This window comes from Coregonus lavaretus, assembly GCF_964263955.1.
Source record: "Coregonus lavaretus genome assembly, chromosome: 39".
Taxonomy (NCBI): Eukaryota; Metazoa; Chordata; class Actinopteri; order Salmoniformes; family Salmonidae; genus Coregonus; species Coregonus lavaretus.
Genome location: NC_140026.1, coordinates 15755207 through 15777945, shown reverse-complemented (window position 1 = coordinate 15777945; position 22739 = coordinate 15755207). Strand labels below are relative to the sequence as shown.

General features: G+C 43.1%; 2 protein-coding genes across 2 annotated transcripts in view; both read left to right on the top strand.

Annotated features, from left to right (window-relative positions):
- Positions 1-7745, top strand: LOC311112949 (RING finger protein 228-like). Its single transcript, XM_084156086.1, has 2 exons — positions 1-162; positions 6292-7745. Exon 2 carries the CDS (start codon positions 6398-6400, stop codon positions 7037-7039), a length of 642 nt encoding a protein of 213 aa, XP_084012212.1. The 5' UTR covers positions 1-162; positions 6292-6397; the 3' UTR covers positions 7040-7745.
- Positions 7746-7960: 215 nt separating this feature from the next.
- The window catches only part of dvl2 (dishevelled segment polarity protein 2), a 31610-nt gene continuing 16831 nt past the window's right edge, over positions 7961-22739 (top strand). The window contains exons 1-2 of the mRNA XM_084156404.1: positions 7961-8433; positions 22146-22215. Coding sequence (XP_084012530.1) covers positions 8273-8433; positions 22146-22215 — 231 coding nt within the window. The 5' untranslated portion in view covers positions 7961-8272. The remainder of the gene's footprint in view (positions 8434-22145; positions 22216-22739) is intronic.

Sequence of the window (22739 nt, the reverse complement as noted above, 5' to 3'; positions counted from 1 at the left end):
CAGTCTAAATAAGAGGTAGAGAGGTAGATTAACAAAGTGTGTCTGTTTACATTTCTACTGTAAATGAGAACCATGATGTGTCGGGTGAGAATTTTGGTAGTGGAGAGGAACGTCAAAGCTCACCCTTATCTGAGGAGTTTGTGACAGCGGGTGTATGAGGCGGTAAGTGTTTCTTATCTTCCCACACACTACATGGTGATGAATTGTGGGTGAGTTTAACTCCCATGGGGTTTTGATATCAACTGACCTTCATACAGTAGATATAAAGTATGCCAAGATATTAATACACAGGCTATCGTAACAGTTATATGACATCATGCAGTATGTATTTTTTGCCATTATGTTGTAATGCTGCACTGTTTACCATTTCTGACTGTGGATGTCTAGGAGTTGGAGAAAGTCATTAATTATTGTCAACCAAATGACACAGGGTAAATGTCGACCAAATGTGTCTGGAATGTGTATTGAGGGTTATAGAACCAAATCAATGATTGTATGACATGTACAGATAGACCAATTCAATGGAAACGTGTTTCTTACAATCTCTGCTCCTGGGGCCCAATACAAAATAGACCACTATTGCTAGGCAACTGCCCTGTTGAGTACGGCTTGCCTTGCTCTATCCCATGTGAATGGAGAGTTGGGAGTTGGTACTAGAATAGTAGGCTACTGTTTATGAAAGTACAGTTTGATCTTTATGAGGTAAACACATAGACACCTAAGGGATTATCAGAGAAGTACAGTACACCCCTTTTCCATCATGTATACTACAATTGAAATTCATATTGTGGTTCATTGGCCCTATTATGCAGCAGTGGAACAACACTTCGGGAGGAGATCCTTGGCTGTTTACTTGAATCAAATCTCTATTTCACTAGTCAACTATCAGTGGAATTTTAAACAAACTCAGTAATGCTGAGGGTATTCTTCTTCATGGTATGATCTTTACGTTGGTGTTGTTAGTGCATCAGCATTCTAACTAGCCTGCAGAGAGAGAGAGAGAGAGTAATCACTTCCATCCACAGCTCCTGTCCTACTTTATTTTTCTACATCCACTTCTCCACTTTTACTTGTTATACTGCTTTCACATAGGATTTATGGTATTTTGCCTGAAAAAAAAAGGCCAATGTTTATATGACCCCCTTACAAACAGGCCCATTTTTGCCTACATAAGCCTTTGATACCTGCCATGCCAGGGACAAGTGGTCGTAGTGGTGTGCATCTATTTTAATACATCTATTGAATATACAGTCGTGGTCAAAAGTTTTGAGAATGACACAAATACTAATTTTCACAAAGTCTGCTGCCTCAGTTTTGATGATGGCAATTTTCATATACTCCAGAATGTCATGAAGAGTTAGGAGTTAGTAGGAGAGTGATCAGATGAATTGCAATTAATTGCAAAGTCCCTCTTTGCCATGAAAATGAACTTAATCCCCAAAAAACATTTCCACTGCATTTCAGCCCTGCCACAAAAGGACCAGCTGCCATCATGTCAGTGATTCTCTCGTTAACACAGGTGAGAGTGTTGACGAGGACAAGGCTGGAGATCACTCTGTCATGCTAATTGAGTTAGAATAACAAACTGGAGAATTTAAAAGGAGGGTGGTGCTTGAAATCATTGTTCTTCCTCTGTTAACCATGGTTACCTTAAAGGAAACACGTGCCATCATTGCTTTGCACAGAAAGGGCTTCACAGGCAAGGATATTGCTGCTAGTAATATTGCACCTAAATCAAACCTTTATCGGATCATCAAGAACTTCAAGGAGAGTGGTTCAATTGTTGTGAAGATGGCGTCAGGGCGCCCAAGAAAGTCCAGCAAGCGCCAGGACCGTCTCCTAAAGATGATTCAGCTATGGGATCGGGGCACCACCAGTGCAGAGCTTGCTCAGGAATGGCAGCAGGCAGGTGTGAGTGCATCTGCACGCACAGTGAGGCAAAGACCTTTGGAAGATGGCCTGGTGTCAAGAAGGGCAGCAAAGAAGCCACTTCTATCCAGGAAAAACATCAGGGACAGACTGATATTCTGCAAAAGGTACAGGGATTGGACTGCTGAGGAATGGGGTAAAGTCATTTTCTCTGATGAATCCCCTTTCCGATTGATTGGGGCATCCGGAAAACAGCTTGTCCGGAGAAGACAAGGTGAGTGCTACCATCAGTCCTGTGTCATGCCAACAGTAAAACATCCTGAGACCATTCATGTGTGGGGTTGCTTCTCAGCCAAGTGAGTGGGCTCACTTACAATTTTGCCTAAGAACACAGCCATGAATAAAGAAGGGTACCAACACATCCTCCGAGAGCAACTTCTCCCAACCATCCAAGAACAGTTTGGTGACGACCAATGCCTTTTCCAGCATGATGGACCACCTTGCAATAAGGCAAAAGTGATAACTAAGTGGCTCGGGGAACAAAACATCTACATTTTGGCCAGGAAACTCCCCAGACCTTAATCCCATTGAGATCTTGTGGTCGATCTTCAAGAGGCGGGTGGACAAACAAAAACCCATATTGTCTCTTTGCATAAACTTAATGTAATTGTCAATAAAAGCCTTTTGACACTTATGGAATGCTTGTAATTATACTTCAGTATACCATAGTGACAAAAATATTTCATAACACTGAAGCGGCAAACTTTGTGAAGACCAATACTTGTGTCATTCTCAAAAGTTTTGACCATGACTGTACACAATCAAAAATAAACCCATTATTATTATTTTTAGGCAGGTCCTACAAAACATTATAAGACTAATAAAATGTATTTTCAAAACAATAGAATGGCATATTTTTAGTTGAATTATGTTACCTTATGTTAGTCTGAAGCCATTCGGCTATGGGTTTCAAAGCCCTATAATAATGATTTTTTTTTACTGACAAATACAGCTTTTTTATTCCAATCTGGCAACCCTCATAAAATCTGACATAGCACAATAATCCCAAAGTATTAAGCGAAAACAAGCACAGAAAACAGTATTGGCATTAATACAAAATGTAAAAACGTAGGCTACTATTCTATTCTCATTATTTTGGTGACAACCTGGTTGATTAACAATATTGGGTTGTTAACACGTTTATTTTTTTATATAAATAAATGTGGGACACATAAAAATGCAATGTAGAACACTATTGTACATCATGCATTGCTCGAATAACTTTCAAAAGATTGTTCCGAAGTTTGCCCCCCAAAAAGTTATTTTCCTACAAATTAAATCTCACAACAATTAGTTTATTTTCACACAAATTAAGCTACACAAAAACGCACAAACTCTGCTGAAATACTTTTAGTACATATTTGCACGAATTGAGTGTGAGATTGTGTTGGTCACACGAACATGGTGAACCACTGTCATATAAAAAAGGTGATATTTTGAAACAAAGACCAAGCCCATGCTTTTTAAAAATCCACATTTAATCTCTTTCTTACCCTCACTCCACTTTGTTAGGGAGCAGGCGTAGGGTCTTACATTGAGAGATATTAAAATAATAATAGCAATCCTATTTTCAAAAGTATGTGAGTCTCCTGTTCATATTTCACAACCGTGGGCTTTTGGAGTTGCCTCTACGCGATTGAGCAAAAATTATAGCCCTTCACTTGATTTGGACTACATTATTGCATGCTAAATGTTTCTGGTCAGTGATAGTGATATATAAGCAAACGAATAGATGAGCTATACCACCTCCACTTATTTGCCCAGCCAGAAACCAATTAACCAAATAGCCTTACAGACGGAGGTTCAGTGAAACAAAATCATATTGATTGAAGTCACAGGCTTTTGGTCGGGAGTAGGCCTATAGGCTACTAAGCGACTGCGAGTGAAGAGCAAAATAATCCATTTACTAAACTGCATAACATGCTGCATAACTAAACTGCATAACATGCTGCATAACTAAACTGCATAACATGCTGCATAACTAAACTGCATAACATGCTGCATAACTAAACTGCATAACATGCTGCATAACTAAACTGCACAACATGCTGCATAACTAAACTGCATAACATGCTGCATAACTAAACTGCATAACATGCTGCATAACTAAACTGCATAACATGCTGCATAACTAAACTGCATAACATGCTGCATAACTAAACTGCATAACATGCTGCATAACTAAACTGCATAACATGCTGCATAACTAAACTGCATAGCATGCTGCATGACTAAACTGCATAACATGCTGCATAACTAAACTGCATAACATGCTGCATAACTAAACTGCATAACATGCTGCATAACTAAACTGCATAACATGCTGCATAACTAAACTGCATAACATGCTGCATAACTAAACTGCACAACATGCTGCATAACTAAACTGCATAACATGCTGCATAACTAAACTGCATAACATGCTGCATAACTAAACTGCATAACATGCTGCATAACTAAACTGCATAACATGCTGCATAACTAAACTGCATAACATGCTGCATAACTAAACTGCATAACATGCTGCATAACTAAACTGCATAGCATGCTGCATAACTAAACTGCATAACATGCTGCATAACTAAACTGCATAACATGCTGTTCTAATAAATGAGCCAAATAGACAAGATGATCATGAGTAGCACTCACCTCAATTTAGCTAACATTTTCCCAGCCTAATTGTAGCCTAACCAATATCCAAACAGAGATTCAATGAAACCAAATCTGACAGTGATTTATTTATCAAGAGGAGTCCCCACGATTGTCTCAAAGCAGAGCGATGGCACTGTCCCAATCAAAACGGTGCTGAAATTATATAATCTAGACCACAGGCGGGTAGGCTATTGCTTGAAATGTATTACAATGATTGGATGACTTTGGGAGTTTCAGTAAGCAACAATTTGATAAATGCCTTCAATTGCATTATCCTACTTTATTCCAATATTTTCGTCATTCAGTGATATTTATTCCCACAGTAATTCTTCATGGATCCATCTAGATGTGGTTAAGAAAACAGTGCATGCTTAGTGGTGGTTATGGGAGAAGTGGCAGGAGGATGGTTAATTGGCGCTGCCTAGCAACCATCAAGAGTTTAAAACCTCTAAGCTGTAAAGTCCCCTGTTTAGGGGACCTGCGTGGTTCTGGTACCGGTTCCGACCTACATTTTCGCTTATAAATCGATCTGTGCACATGCCTGCAAACCTTACATCATAGCGCAGTAGGAGAGAGTGGTTTCATCACAGTAGCACATTCAGAGATCGATTTATAGCGATTAATCTAAAATAATTTATAGAAAAAGGGAAAAAAAACGTGATGTTTGTCATAGACGGACAAGATTAATACGAGATGAAAGGGAAGTTCCTAATGAGTTCAGGAAGCTAAGATATAGCTCTGTGAGACCTTCACAGTGACAGGGCGGACGTTTTGATGAAGGGAGACCTTTAGAAAATATGCACATTTTATCTAACACTAAACATACAAATATGTATTTTACAGTTATAAGGAAGCTGACATTTTATAAAGTGATTATTCTAGATTTAGTAAGTATATAAATCATTTCAAGCCTTATTCATACAGTTCTGTTGAATAGGAAATACATCATATAAAATATTTCATATTTTTATCATATTTGTACTGTGTACTCCTCAAGTGACTACACCTCAGCAATTTATTTAAATAAAAATAAAAAACAGAAAAGTGAGACTTTAACCTTTCTTGGAGTATGCAACATTACTAGTTATTGTTTATGGCCCTCTCATGATAAATAATTACTTTTGGGGATTACTTAGATTACATTTTTGATTACATTTAGTTACATTTAACTAGTTTAAATAGCATAGTGCGTGCCAATGCTGCCTCAGCATTACGGCTAAGTTTCATACTAAGCTGTAGGCAGAAGTTCACCGAAATGATTACTAGGTAATTAGGCGGCAATAAAAGTTTGGGCTTTGATACCAGCAATACTTTTCAGATATATGGAAAAGGCAGAAAAACGTTGGTGGTATGGGAAAGTTGGCGGAAGAACGTCTTAGTATGAAAGGGATATCAGTCTGAGTGTTGATCCTGCAGTCAGGCTTTCCATTTCCTCTGCTCCCCACTGCTAGGGGCTAGGGGGCAGGCTTTACATCTCTCCTTCATTTGGTAATTAACTGAAGCCAGTGATTCAAGGACTTAGGAATCTCGTCATAAACCAAGAGGAAACACAACAGATGGACTGTTTTAACTCCATATAGGCCTAGGCCCATTTTCCCTCTGTGACACACATACTGAAAGGTTAGGTTATGATAGCCAAAAACACTTCAAATGTAAAACTGTATAAGAATATAATAAATATTTATCATATCATATCATATCTTCCTCCAGGTTCTGCAGACATAGCAGAGAACATCTGACCATCCCAAACGTAGTCTGACCCTGAACCCCGCACCCCAACTCCCATCCACACCTCCATCTCTCCCTTTTGCTCACGATGGCTGAGCCCCCAGAAACAGTGCACTTCCAGGGGGACCAAGCATCAGCAGAAACAGCAGCACTCGGCTCTGGGTCGGGTGAGTCCACAGAGGTGGAGTGTCCCATCTGCTACCACGAGTACAACCAGTGCGGCAAGTGTCCTCGCATGCTGGAATGCCTCCACAACTTCTGCACTGAGTGTCTCCGGAGGATTCAGCTGTCAACGTATCCACCTGACCCTGCGGACCCCCAGAGCCCTCGCAGCCTCGCCATTTCCTGCCCCCTCTGCCGCCACCCCACCCTGCTGGAGACCGGCGACCCCCTCACCCTGCCCTGCAACTCCCGCATCCTGGCTCAGCTGCCCCCCATGGCTTTCCGCACACCCGTGTCGGTGGCCGCCCACCTGGCCACCGTCACCCAGAGGGTGGTCCTCTCCCTGGATACCAGCAGGGACGCCCGCTTCATCATCCTGCCCACCGTGAGCCTAACGGTGGAGCAGATGCACCCAAGCGATAGGCCCCACGGTGGAGGTGTGGGCCTGGTGGGTGAGGTGGAGGTTCTGCAGCACCACAGGAGGACCCTGGCTGTGGTATTCTGGGGGTTGTTTTTGATGACCTGCGTGGTGGGGGTGGTGTTTGGGCCCAGCTTCTTCCGCAACTGAGGGGAGAAGGAACAGAGGGGCCTGTTCCAATACTTTTACGTGCAGCCGTCCTTCCTTTCTTGTTTCCTTATTTCCTTCCCCCTTACTCAAGGAAGGGTGTATTGTCAAAATATTTGAAAATGGCCTAAAATCTAGACGGAACTACGGGCCTACCTCAAACGTAGCCTCGAAACATCCTGCTAACTTCAATTCGACTGTAAATGACAAATATATTTACAAGATATTGAAGGTTGATGCATACAGGCTCATAATCACATGTAGTTGCTTTAATTGGTGGTGTTGAGACAATTCTATATAGACAGATCTACATTTTTCTTGCTATGCACTGATTTAGAGTTCCCTCTAGTGGTCTAATCTAGGAGCGCCTATTACATTGGGGCGCCAGGTAGCCTAGCAATTAGAGCGTTGGGCCAGTCAACCGAAAGGTTGCTTGTTTCAAATCCCTGATCCAAATAGGGAAAAAATCTGCTGATCTGCCCTTGAGCAAGGCGCTTAACCCTAATTGCTCCAGGGTTGCTCAATAATGGCTGATCCCTGGCCTTGACCCCACACTCTGAGGGTGTCTCAGGGGGAGTGGAATTTCACACCACACACTTGTACAGGTTACACCCTAGTGCATGTGTGAAACAGGACAAATATAAGCACCCCCTATTTGACCTTTGATTGTAATAGTCCTTGGCTATTTATTAAAAGCTTTTCATATGTTTAACATTTGACTCTCTCTCTCCCTGTGCGTGCATGTGTGTGTGTGTAACATCATTTAGACTACATCATGAAGATTAATTATGACTAAAGTGAATGTGGAAAATGTATTGTGGAATAAAATCACTGGAATATTTATTCAGGGGGACAGGGGCACGTTGAGAAAAAACGTAAAGGGAGCATACACGACGTCATACGCCGCGTTTACTTGCAACAGTCGAGAGAAAAGTTTTTAGAGTCCTCCTTTCCTCCATATGTTTTTGTTTGGGGAAAAGTTGTGGGTGGCCGATCGTGTGAATGGTTTTTAACCCCTTCGCCGTAGGAGAATGATATATTTAATATTTGGGAGATAGAAACTAAGGGGATATGCACGTGGTATAAGTATAATTTTTACTTTTTTGTTAGCTCTGGCCAGTGCAAACTTACTGGCTAGCGTTGTAAGAGCATTTCACCTCACCCCTTTTTCCCGTTAGCCTGCTAGCTTTCTCTTTCATAGCTTTTGTGGGACAGCTGAAAAAAGGGTTTGGAGAAATGGCGGAAACCAAAATAATATACCACATCGACGAGGAGGAGACGCCGTATTTGGTGAAGATCCCGATCCCTGCCGAAAATATCACTTTGTTGGATTTTAAACAGGTATTGAACAAGCCCAACTACAAATTCTTCTTCAAGTCTATGGACCAGGACTTCGGGTGAGTGAGAGCCAATGATTGTGCGAGTGTCGGGTTGTGGGTTTCAGGCAAATGATAAAGGAGAAAACCAACCAACACAGAATGAGTACAGTTGATTCGATTGTCTACGTTTTTGCAAAGTCTATTTCCCTTTGGCGTGTGTCCCAAAGATACCAAGGTGAAATGTTGTTACTCTTTGTTACAATAGGCTAACCATTTAGCTACGGTGCAAATCTCAACTGATACAATGTTGCAAATGAAAAGAGACAGTGGGAGAAAAAGTGTCACAAGGAGGGGGGAATGCTTGAGTTGATCAAATTTTTTGAATAGCGGGTTGGGATGTTTTATAGACAAGGTGACACATTTAGTTGGCCTGTGAATTAGGCAATTTTAATAGTATTTATTGACCCCATTTTTTTATTTACCCTTATATATGATAGTGATATAAGCACAATATGATCCAATTAATGTCACCAAATGTGCCATAACGTTATGAACGTTTGTGAATGACTTTCGCCTGTCGAATAGGGAGGAGATGTGGGGGGTGACTGACTGCACATAGAATGCAAACCATTCAATTAGGCCTCTCTCGCTATCCATCACACACCCTTCCCTTTCTCATAGCTAAGAGCCCCTTCATACTTAGAGATTGATATAAATGTACATAATTGGTACCTGGAGGAAAATGGAGGAGGGTCATGCTTTTTCAGTCCAGGGGAGGGTTTAGTATTTTTTTTTTAATTCTAGTCAAGGTGAGGGTCATGTAATTGATGAAATGTCAGTGTTTGAGTTGCTTATTAGGCTATATATCGACGTGTGCTATAGGCTACGAAGTGCATGCTCGGAGAAACGCAGAGCAAAGTTATATTTTTAAGATAGCTGCTGGGATGGTGTAAATAAAACTAGGCTCCATTACACATTGCAATGGCTATTCCAACCCTGAGCCCCTGCCTGCTCTGCTCCTGGGCCCCGATTCCATCCTGAGTTAAGCGCGTGTAAATGGAATGTAATACCATTTTAATGCGCGTTTCTCTCTATTTATTCTGACCTTAAACTTAAGCATGAGAGTAGCATGCTATTCACCCACTATTTGTTTGAGGTGGCGCTCGAAAACATGGTGTGTCTACAGATATGACAAATTCTGACCTTGACTTAATTTCCTAATAATTCCACAAATGTTATGCTCGAGGAAACCAGCCATATGGAAGCAAACTGAAAATCATATCAACATGACATGTATTGCGGCCCCATTTCCACGGTGAAATAGGATATAAATAGCTGTGCCATTTATTCAGAATTTTTGTTTGCCCTCATAATTTGCTTGGATGAAATTTGGAGACCCAAGCTATAGACTTCTGTAAATTGTCAAAGACTCCAGTCACCCAGGTCATAGACTGTTACCACACAGCAAGCAGTACCGGAGGGCCAAGTCTAGGTCCAAAAGGCTCCTTAACAGCTTCTACCCCCAAGCCATAAGACTGCTGAACAATTAATCAAATGGCCACCCGGACTATTGGCATTGACCCCCCCCCCTTGTTTTTACACTTAATTTTTATTTCACCTTTATTTAACCAGGTAAGCCAGTTGTAAACAAGTTCTCATTTACAACTGCGAACTGGCCAAGATGAAGCAAAGCAGTGCGGAATAAACAACCTCAACACAGAGTTACATATGGAATAAACAAAACGTACAGTCAATAACACAATAGAAAATCTATATACAGTGTGTGCAAATGTAGGAAGTTATGGAGGTAAGGCAATAAATAGGCCATAGTGCAAAAATAATTACAATTATAATTGCTGCTACTCACTGTTTATCTATGCATAGTCACTTTACCCCTACCTACATGTAGAAATTACCTCGACAAACTGTAGCCCCCATTAACTCGGTACCGGTACCCCCTGTATATAGCCTCATTATAGTTATTTTATTGTTCTCTTTCCTTTTCTTTGTACTTTAGTTTATTTAGTAAATATTTTCTTATCTCTATTTTCTTAAAACGGTATTGTTGGTTAAGGGCTTGTAAGTAAGCATTTCACGGTAAGGTTTACACCTGTTGTATTCGGCGCATGTGACAAATAAGATTTGGTTTGTAGGGCTAAGTTGATGTATGCGCTTTAGAATGTTTTGATTATATGCCCAGGCTTTTCTCCGTTTTATTTTACAATTTATATCATGTCAAACATTAGCTACTATCGAGACCCATCATCGGTAATACCCACATACATGTATTTTTGCATCATTGCATTCTGTTGACCTTTCTTTCCCCTGTCACGTCCTTGTAAGTTGTTCCAGAGGATCGCTAGCATTAGTGGATCATATTAGGCTAACGTTGTGCGATAATTTGGGACATGTAGCCTATTTTAGACATTATGGAACTTAGACCTCATGTAGCAGGTTAAACCTGGTGTACGGCGACTGGACCATTGTCATACAGTTCCATGATTAGCGAGAATTAGGGTAGATTTAAATGATTATTGTACAACCCCATGAGAAAATCTGTTGGCCAGCAAGTGGGAGGATTTTCAGCGGTTGAATTACATTTTATTTTCAGAGCGCACAAGGTAGCCACACCTGCAGAGCGTATTACGCAACAGAAAATGGTAAGTCTGAATATCAAAGACTGAAAAGTGCATAGAAAAGGCGTGGGTAGGAAAGGCATACATTTCTAAATTGGGGTCGGCCCTTGCTGATCAAAAACGTTTTTGTGTGCTGCCTAACTAATGGCTGTGCTGCGATTCAGGAGGAGAGTCAAAGGCCTAGTCCAAAAAAATCTGTAATTTGTGTGGTATTAAAAAATATTCTGCTAATCTGTAAAATGCCGTAGAATTGCATGACATTTTAATAAAAGGCTGTGCGCTCTCAAAATTCCTATGTTGCAATGCTTACAGGATGAAGAACAGGTTCTAAAACTGCATGCATACTAAGATGGCGCCGCGATCTCCAATAAAACATTGCATGGTTCTGTGTTTTTCTCCAACTTTATTAATCAGTTTGTTTCGTGCATTACCACACCTGGGTAGAACTATTGGAATACGAATCGCTGGGTACTCACTGTGCACCCGACCTCCCCAAATTCCCTGAGACGGCAGAACAATGGATTAGCTTCTTCGGCAAGGCGCCGAACTGCTTGGCAGTCCTACCGGAGAGTAGGAAGCGCCGCCGCCGTTGGAGAGGCAACCGTGGTGGGGTCTTAGTGAGATTAAGACGCCGGGTGACCCGTCCTCCATTACCGAGCATACTACTCGCCAATGTTCAATCATTATTGAACAGACTTGATGAACTCAAAGCGAGGATTTCCTTCCAGAGGGACATACTCTGTTTTTCTGAGACTTGGCTTTCCTCTGACATCCGAACGGATTATATACAACCAGTGGGTTTTACAGTTTTTCGTGCGGATAGGAAGCAGGCTCTCTCTGGCAAGAACAAAGGTGGTGGGCTATGCTTTATGACCAACAACACATGGTGCGACAGGGGAAATGTACAGGAACTTGCGAGCTTCTGCTCCCCCGACTTGGAATACTTGGCCATCAAAAGTTGCCCTTTTTACCTTCCGAGAGATTTCTCAGGGATTTTTGCCTTGGCTGTGTAAATCTCGCCCCAAGCCGACATGAAAAAAGCTCTCAAAGATCTTCATTGGACCCTGAACAAACTGGAGACCGCTTTCCCGGAGGCAGCGTTCATTGTTGCGGGGGACTTTAACAAAAGTAATTTGAGAACCGTGCTCCCAAAATTATTATCAACACATCGACTGTCTAACTCGCCAAAATTTTACTCTTGACCACTGCTACATGCCTTTTTGACACTTGGATAAGGCCGTCTCCCATCCTTCTTTCTGAGAATCTGACCATGACTCCATCTTGCTTCTCTCCACCTATTTACAAAGACTCGAGGGAAGTTCCGGTGGTCAGGTCTGTACAGCGTTGGTCCGACCAATCAGAATTCACGCTCCAAGACTGTTTTGATCATGTGGACTGGAATATGTTCTGGGTCGCTTCTGGAGATAACGTCAATGAATACGCAGACTCAGTCACCGGATTCCAAAAAAATATATGCATAGTTGACGTGATACTAAAATGGGTATCTTTCAAAACGTACCCAAATCAAAAACCGTGGATTGATAGCAGCCTTGTAGGAAAACTGAAAGATGCTGCTTATAAACAAGACAAGGTGAACGGGGACAATAGTTTGGTTAAACAGTACAAATATACACTGCTCAAAAAAATAAAGGGAACACTAAAATAACACATCCTAGAGTTGAATGAATGAAATAATCTTATTAAATACTTTTTTCTTTACATAGTTGAATGTGCTGACAACAAAATCACACAAAAATGATCAATGGAAATCAAATTTATCAACCCATGGAGGTCTGGATTTGGAGTCACCCTCAAAATTAAAGTGGAAAACCACACTACAGGCTGATCCAACTTTGATGTAATGTCCTTAAAACAAGTCAAAATGAGGCTCAGTAGTGTGTGTGGCCTCCACGTGCCTGTATGACCTCCCTACAACGCCTGGGCATGCTCCTGATGAGGTGGCGGATGGTCTCCTGAGGGATCTCCTCCCAGACCTGGACTAAAGCATCCGCCAACTCCTGGACAGTCTGTGGTGCAACGTGGCGTTGGTGGATGGAGCGAGACATGATGTCCCAGATGTGCTCAATTGGATTCAGGTCTGGGGAACGGGAGGTCCATAGCATCAATGCCTTTCTCTTGCAGGAACTGCTGACACACTCCAGCCACATGAGGTCTAGCATTGTCTTGCATTAGGAGGAACCCAGGGCCAACCGCACCAGCATATGGTCTCACAAGGGGTCTGAGGATCTCATCTCGGTACCTAATGGCAGTCAGGCTACCTCTGGCGAGCACATGGAGGGCTGTGCGGCCCCACAAAGAAATGCCACCCCACACCATGACTGACCCACCGCCAAACCGGTCATGCTGGAAGATGTTGCAGGCAGCAGAACATTCTCCACGGCGTCTCCAGACTCTGTCACGTCTGTCACATGTGCTCAGTGTGAACCTGCTTTCATCTGTGAAGAGCACAGGGCGCCAGTGGCGAATTTGCCAATCTTGGTGTTCTCTGGCAAATGCCAAACGTTCTGCACGGTGTTGGGCTGTAAGCACAACCCCCACCTGTGGACGTCGGGCCCTCATACCAACCTCATGGAGTCTGTTTCTGACCGTTTGAGCAGACACATGCACATTTGTGGCCTGCTGGAGGTCATTTTGCAGGGCTCTGGCAGCGCTCCTCCTGCTCCTCCTTGCACAAAGGCGGAGGTAGCAGTCCTGCTGCTGGGTTGTTGCCCTCCTACGGCCTCCTCCACGTCTCCTGATGTACTGGCCTGTCTCCTGGTAGCGCCTCCATGCTCTGGACACTACGCTGACAGACACAGCAAACCTTCTTGTCACAGCTCGCATTGATGTGCCATCCTGGATGAGCTGCACTACCTGAGCCACTTGTGTGGGTTGTAGACTCCGTCTCATGCTACCACTAGAGTGAAAGCACCACCAGCATTCAAAAGTGACCAAAACATCAGCCAAGAAGCATAGGAACTGAGAAGTGGTCTGTGGTCACCACCTGCAAAACCAGTCCTTTATTAGGGGTGTCTTGCTAATTGCCTATTTCCACCTGTTGTCTATTCCATTTGCACAACAGCATGTGCAATGTATTGTCAATCAGTGTTGCTTCCTAAGTGGACAGTTTGATTTCACAGAAGTGTGATTGACTTGGAGTTACATTGTCTTGTTTAAGTGTTCCCTTTATTTTTTTGAGCAGTGTAGCTTACACAGATCGCTCAAGATGGCGAAACACAAGTATAAGTGGAGGAGCAATTCAGCAGGTCGGACACAAGGTGTATGTGGCAGGGGCTACTAACAATCACTTATTACAAAAATAACCAATGCCACCCTACTGGATGAGCTAAACATAGTTTTATCAAGATTCGCTCACCATGACCCTGAGCTGCCGAGGAGAGCCCCCGATGACAATGTGGGCTACAGACTCAGTCTCTACTGAGGACATATGTAAGTCATTCAAATGTATTAACCCTCGCAGGGCTGCCGGCCCAGTCGGCATCCCTGCCGTGCTCTCAGAGCATTTGCAGACCAGCTGGCTGTTGTGTTCTCTGACATTTTCAATCTCTCCCTAGCTCAGGCTGCTATACCCACCTGCTTCAAGATGTCCTCTATCATCCCCGTGCCCAAGAAAGGGAAAGTAACTGAACGACTACCGACCAGTAGCACGCACTTCTGTCATCAGGAAGTGCTTCGAGAGGCTAGTCAAAGACCATATCACCTCCTCCCTCCCCGACACACTCGACCCTCTCCAATTGACCTACCGCCCTGACAGATCCATGGATGATGCAATCGCCATTGCACTGCACACTGCCCATACCCACCTGGACAAAAGGAATGCATATGTGAGGATGCTGTTCATCGACTACAGCTCGGCCTTCAATACCATTGTGCCCGAACTCCTCCCTATGCAATTGGGTCCTGGACTTCCTGATGGGCAGCCCCCAAGTGGTGAAGGTAGGGAACATGACCTCTTTGACACTGATTCTCATCAAGGGTGCGTCCTCATTACCCTCCTGTATTTCCTGTATACCCACGGCTGCGTGGCCTTACACAGTTCACGACACGACCGTAGTAGGCCTGATTAACAACAACTGTGAGACAGCCTACAGGGAAGAGGTAGGCACTCTGACAGCATGGTGCCAGGTAAACAACCTCTCCCTCAACGTTAGCAAAACAAAGGAGCTGATTGTGGACTTCAGGAGGAACCAGGCTGGACACGCCCCCATCCTCATCAACGGGAGACTGTCAACAACTTCAAATTCCTCGGTGTACACATCTCAGAGAAGCTGAAATGGTCTAGCCACACGGACATCGTAGTGAAGAAGGCTCAACAGCGGCTCTTCAACCTCTGGATGCTGAAGAAATGTGGCCTGTCCCCGAGGGCCCTGACTGTGTTCTACAGGAGCATCATGGGAAAAACTTAGACTGGCCAATAGTTTCTACCCTCAGACCATCTGGCTGCTGAATAGCCACCACTAGTCAGCTACCTACTCCACCCTCCCCCGTGGGAATCCCCCTATGGACATTTAGTTGAAGGGAAGGCCATCCATTTTTTCATTTGAGGTCAGATTTTCTCCATGTAACCCTTTATTATAAATAACGTTCACTCCCTTACTGCACACGTAAAAATACCATCGGCTACACACATTACTCAAATGTGAACTTGCGTAGCCTGCGTCTCGACCACTATCTCCAGAGGTAGCGCACTACACTTGCCCGACAGTTGCCCCCCTTGAATCAGGGCAGTGTTGAGCCAACACTCCTACAGTATAAATGGTAATAGCAGAGCAACGTTTTTGAAACAGCTGAAATGTATTGACATTTTCCTAATATTTGAGACTTGTTTTATTGAGTTTTTACCTGAAATTGCGCTAACATCCTGTTGCATTCTGAAACTGCCGGCTGCACTGAACCACCTAAAACTATGGCAGCCCATCCCCGCCACTAAAAACATGTCAAATGTAGATCATACAAATAGGAAATGTTTTTCAATTATTAACATTGTGTGGTGATTTCAGAGGTGGCACCAGATTGGTCGGGGGTGAAATTGTTTTCCTGGGGCCCAGAGTTTTTCCTGATCTGATAGTAGGCTAACCTAACCAACTCTGGACCCTAGATGTAGTGGATGACATAGTAATAAATCAGCTGTAAAAAAACAAAAAAAACGGTTTTATATGTGCTGTGATGGGACCAGATCATTGTTCTAATCAGGTCATATTGTTAAAAAAAATATCCTATTAAAATAAATAAGTAGTCGCACACTCGTATGTGCAACACTATTTATTTTGATAGCTTACAGTTTATTCACCTTTTTAGTCAGCACCTCTACACAAAATAATTGTATCTGGGTGTGGTCCAGCTCATGCTTTTCTAATAAAATCCTGATAAACTCCTGGCCCTAGGGAGGATGAAAACATGAAAACCCTTTACACAGACAGAGACCAACTGCGATTGGACAATACAATGAACAGGGCTGAGCACCCTGTATGCAGGGTTGCATCGTGTAGGCCTTTACATCTATAATGAAAAATAAACTCATACAGAATGTCATCACTATTGTGTTGATTGATTAATTCCAGTCAATAATTTGGGATTATAAAGGTCGCCTCTTCACCCGAAGTGTGAATATAAGCCAAATCTGAACACGTTCACAATTTCTTGGAACACAAATAAATGGGCCTAATTTAGGCTATAAACACATAGCTGAGGCTTGACGTGACGTTGTGTTTCCCCTGGCCCATATGGGATCAGAGCAGAAAGGATTATCTTGGCTACCTGCAGTAGGAGGCTACAGTTGATCAGACTGAGGCAGACTAATTGTGCACGTTGACAAATCATGAGGTATTTATTTTTTTGGGTGCCGGGTATGGGCTTCCATATAAAACAGCTCATTGTGGTGAATTCACTTTTACCCACGTTTTCAATTTTAACACATGTAATGAGTTGCATGACATTGATAAAAATGAAGCCTGGTTAGTGGTAAGGTAGACCTACTGTACTTTTATATTTGAATGAGAGGGTTAATCGTTCATTTTTGATAGGCTAACATTATTTGATGAAGACATGCTGTTATAGCAAGTCTGTGCTTTTGTCTTGAAGCTAAAATGTAATGTCCCTATTTGCCATGAAAATTAACTTGATCCCCCAAAAAACATTTCCACTGCATTTCAGCCCTGCCACAAAAGGACCAGCTGACATCATGTCAGTGATTCTCTCGTTAACACAGGTGAGTGTTGACGAGGACAAGGCTGGAGATCACTCTGTCATGCTGATTGAGTTAGAATAACAGACTGGAAGCTTTAAAAGGAGGGTGGTGCTTGAAATCATTGTTCTTCCTCTGTTAACCATGGTTACCTGCAAGGAAACACGTGCCCTCATCATTGCTTTGCACAAAAAGGGCTTCACAGGCATGGATATTGCTGCTAGTAAGATTGCACCTAAATCAACCATTTATTGGATCATCAAGAACTTCAAGGAGAGAGGTTCAATTGTTGTGAAGAAAGCTTCAGGGCGCCCAAGAAAGTCCAGCAAGCGCCAGGACCGTCTCCTAAAGTTGATTCAGCTGCGGGATCGGGGCACCACCAGTGCAGAGCTTTCTCAGGAATGGCAGCAGGCAGGTGTGAGTGCATCTGCACGCAAAGTGAGGTGAAGACTTTTGTAGGATGGCCTGGTGTCAAGAAGGGCAGCGAGGAAGCCACTTCTCTCCAGGAAAAACATCAGGGACAGACTGATATTCTGCAAAAGGTACAGGGATTGGACTGCTGAGGACTGGGGTAAAGTCATTTTCTCTGATGAATCCCCTTTCCGATTGATTCGGGCATCCGGAAAAAAGCTTGTCCGGAGAAGACAAGGTGAGCGCTACCATCAGTCCTGTGTAATGCCAACAGTAAAGCATCCTGTGACCATTCATGTGTGGGGTTGCTTCTCAGCCAATGGAGTGGGCTCACTCACAATTTTGCCTAAGAACACAGCCATGAATAAAGAATGGTACCTACACATCCTCCAAGAGCAACTTCTCCCAACCATCCAAGAACAGTTTGGTGACGAACAATGCCTTTTCCAGCATGATGGAGCACCTTGCCATAAGGCAAAAGTGATAACTAAGTGGCTCGGGGAACAAAACATCGAAATATTCGGTCCATGGCCAGGAAACTCCTCAGACCTTAATCCCATTGAGAACTTGTGGTCAATCCTCAAGAGGCGGGTGGACAAACAAAAACCCACAAATTCTGACAAACTCCAAGCATTGATTATGCAAGAATGGGCTGCCATCAGTCAGGATGTGGCCCAGAAGTTAATTGACAGCATGCCAGGGTGGATTGCAGAAGTCTTGAAAAAGAAGGGTCAACACTGCAAATATTGACTCTTTGCATAAACTGAATGTAATTGTCAATAAAAGCCTTTGACACATGGAATGCTTGTAATTATACGTCAGTATACCATAGTAACATCTGACAAAAATATCTAAAAACACAGAAGCAGCAAACTTTGTGAAGACCAACTTTTGACCACGACTGTACTCTGAGATGTAAACTTACTCACACAAACAAAAAACACCAACTTATGTTATAAAAACAGGCGCTTAAACAAACAAGTGCTCCTGCGTCATTACTGAGTTGTAGTCCAACATTTGGAAGTGTCTGACTCCTGGGTACCATACGTTAGACCTAGGCCTACTTCTACCACAACCGCAACATTTTGAAACAAAACTCAAGCGAGTCAGTTACAAGTAGGCTACATTTAAACTCGGCTCAGAAGTCAGCTGTCCAATCAAAACCGAGCTACTTTTCTCAGGGTCTGCTCCTTCAGCCCGTTGCCTCAGCAAAGTAACTTAAAGCATCGGTGTGTGTTTGCCAGCTCCATGTGTGTTTTCATTTGTGGGAGTGCGAGCCAGCTGTCAGACAGGCTGTGTGTGTCAGTCAGAGCAGAGCCAGCAGCGTGGAGTGGAGCAGACCAGGAGAACCTGGGGTTGGAGAGAGGCCATTTTGCTGGGTGTCTGGCTGGGGCAGAGTCGACAGGAAGCGAGGAGGGAGAGATGGAGAGGAGAGGTGGGGGAAGTGGATGGCGGATTTAGGTGTGCTGTGCGAGAGATTAGTAGATGGGAGGGAAAAAAAGTGTGTTTATTTGGGATGTGTGAGGCAAAGGAGTAACGGCTATGAGGGAATATTCAGAGTGTTTGAAGCATATTTTTAGTGCGTTGGTGAAATAGCTTAAGGGGAGGTCGTTTGTTTGTTTGGTATGGTGAGGTATGCAGACAATTACTCTGTTAGGGGTAGAATGTCACATCTGTCTGTCCCTTTCTGGATGCAATTTGAGTCCGTCCTCACAGAGCAAGAAAGAAGAGAAGGAGCGAGCAACTGAAAAGATTCAAAGAGACGGTGAGAAAAAGAGTGAGAGCAGAGTAAGAAAAAGAAGGTAGGAGGGAAAGCGAACAAGAGAAAGAGGGAGCAAGAGGGTTTAAAGAAAGAAGAAGAGGTGAGCGAGAGAGAGGGTCTAAACTAAGTTCTCACATTCACCAACCCCAGCACACTCACTCACACAAGGCCAGCCTCCTGCCGGTGACAATGCATCCCCAGTGCCCACAACAATCTGGCCCTGTGCTAACAATCACCCGCAACAATCTGGCCCTGTGCTAACAATCACCTGCAACAATCTGGCCCTGTGCTAACAATCACCCGCAACAATCTGGCCCTGTGCTAACAATCACCCGCAACAATCTGGCCCTGTGCTAACACTCACCCACAAAACCAACCCACAACTGCTGCTTACAAATCTGGCCTAGCAGACCATACTACATCCACACACACACACAACCTTCCTGCATGCAAAATGTGACTAAATGGTGCTGTGTTTGTGTGTGTCTCAGGGTTTCCGCTAGCCGGTAATAGCTGGCTTTTGGCCATAGAAAATAGAAAAGCCAATAAAGAAAATTGGAGCAGGCCAATTGTCCGGGAGAAGAAGAAGAAAATCCCTGTTGCGAAATAAATGTTTAGCCTGTTCACTGATGGAAATACATTTGACTGGTCATGCTTATCAGTCTATAGGCTAATTTGCATATGCGAGTATGTACCGTATATTCGTTATGTATCTTATCACATGCGTACAACAAACAGAGCCTTTGAGCGGACAATCTGTCAGACACCGCAAGAGCTGCTTCTGCTGCATCTCAAAAGGCAACGGAAGGCAGGTTTCATCAGCGCGTCACACACCACTTTGAAATGAGTTGGAGGCAGTATGCATTTTGAAAACATACTTCATTGTTTGAAACCTGAATGTTTTAAGACATATTTTGAGGCATGTTTTACCTTGCTTCAAAGTAGCCTATTAGATCTCCTCTCTTTCAAAATGTCTTTCTATTTGAATCTCTGTTGCATGAAACAGCTAGCATGTGCGCTGGCCTTTTTGACAATGGTGGTTTCCCGCTAATTGCATTATGGAACGAACATTTGAGCGTGGCCTGCTGCCTTGTGCACATTGCTGCACTTATAATGTGAAGAAATAATAGTGTATCAACATTTTAAGCTAAATGTTCTGATCTGTTGCACGAGACACATTGCTTTTTAAAGTTTCTTTGTAATGTAGCCTAGGGCTTCTGGTTGTATGAATTTGGGATCTATTGTCCCACAACTGTCCCAGAGTCTGTCTGGAATAGGATTAACCTTTCTACTATGGGGGATAGTAGATTTACATAGGCTATTGCAGTGGTCTCCAACCTTTTCTATCTAGCATGAGAGCTGCTATTTTTTTTCTTCTACCTTTCAAATACGCACCTTCTCCTCTCCCCTGCAACTCTTCCCCGGGTCCTTAGTGTACAAGAGAAAGTATTGCACTGTTTTCTGTCAATATACTGTACCTGGTAAAATAATGGTTAAAAAACAACTCTAAGGGGGTCTCTATAAAATCTGTGATTTCTCCACCCCCCCAAATTCTGTTAAATATTTTCCCAAATGATGTGTTCTGTTTAATTTTTCCTGGTTTTAGATTTGTTTTAGTTTTCACTCGCAAAATAACAATAGTTCAGTAGAGAAACAATGAATTTGGATGTTCTGAATCCATGTCAATGCTAAAATCACATCTGCATTTTTTTTTTTAGGTCTGGAAGATAACTAACAAATGTAGATTTTTTTTTGGTGTATTTCCCCATTAATTGCACATCTGGCCCTTTAATTGTGCATCTGGCCCTTTAATTGTGCATGTAGCGAGTGAGGAATGTGCCGTCTAATGTGCCGGTCTAGTGATGGTTCTGTACTGGTGCTGCTCATTTCATGTCAAAGTTTGCAAATAATAAATACAAATGATATACTTATTCATAATATACTTCTGCCAGGTAAGCCTACTTTACTGTTAACATTTCACTGAGAAGGCTTTGGGGAAATTATTTCTATCAACCCACAAGATGGTTAGGCCTATCACATCAACTGGCTACAGACGGCGTGATAGACAAACGCGCGTACCACACAGACAGACGGGGGAGAAATTGCTGGAAATTATTTGGCAGATATTGTTAGATTTGGCTTTTTTAAGCCAATCGTGTCTAACCAGGGGTGGCATGATGTCAAGTAGCGTTGACTAGATAGTAGCTGGGAGCTTGCGGTGTCTGATACTTCTGAGATTTGTTTGACAGTTTGCGGTGGAAATTGCATGTAGGCTACTTTCAGAATTGTTTGTTGAGCTACTCATAGCTGGGGCTGCCCAGTAGCTCACGATCGACCTGATTCTAGTCAGGGCAGTTGGTGAAGTGTCGTCTCTACACAGTACTCGTGTCCAGCCCAGGTCCTAAGTACTGCGGTAATAACATTGTGGCTAGACAGACAGAGATACATTATACAGCAGATGCTACCTGTCCATTTAAGAGTGAAGAGGTGGATGCAGAGGGAAAGAATAGTCTGATGGAGTTGTTTTTATAGAAGTCTTGAGAAACAATGGCTGGTCCATGAGTTTTAGTTGTAGGGAGTTTGTGTGTTTATCTATCTCCATTGTGGTTTGGGTAATGATGGTGAGTCATTGGGAAAACAAGCACAAACACAGCGGTATCCTCATGTTGCTCTTTACATCTGTCTCTGTGTATGAGTATTTGTCTCTCTGTGTTTGTTACGCTTGGCCTAATCACAATCGAATCAAACTCCTCGCTCTCTTTCTTTCTTTCTTCAGGGTGGTGAAGGAAGAGATCTCAGATGAAAGTGCCAAGCTCCCCTGCTTCAACGGACGAGTGGTGTCATGGGTAAGAACAGAGTTGGGAGAGGTAGACTGTACACCAGTATCCTGGACCAGTAAAAGACCCAGCAGGAGAAGGGGAGACTGGGGGGGGTACTTCCTGAATCGCTTTAAATTATTTTTCCAGGACTGAATTGTAAAAGTCAGGTTCCCAAGTCGAAACAATACTACTGAAATGGACCTAGCAGCTCAAATATATAACCTTTGAACCAGAGCCAGAGATGTAGCCTACAGACTCTGGCAAACTCATTCTGGAATTGAGAGTTTAAACAGGCGCCATGTTGGCGTCAAAAGTTCCAAACCATTACATTATCTTCTAAGAATGCCAATTAGAATGTTATTGTCATGGAACGCTTGGTGCCAACATGGCAGACATTTCTTTAACGACCTCTGTAGCTAGGGCCCTGCTTTTACTAGTAGAGCGTTTACAAAAACCCACTATCATAAACACCTTGGTCTGGGAACGTAACACTGACAGAAACAAAGGATTTCTTACATCCTCAAATTTCCCCGCTTATGATTACCTTACCC

Excerpts from the sequence above, each read along its gene's own strand:
- LOC311112949 (XM_084156086.1), top strand. The coding sequence starts at position 6,398 with ATGGCTGAGCCCCCAGAAACAGTGCACTTCCAGGGGGACCAAGCATCA.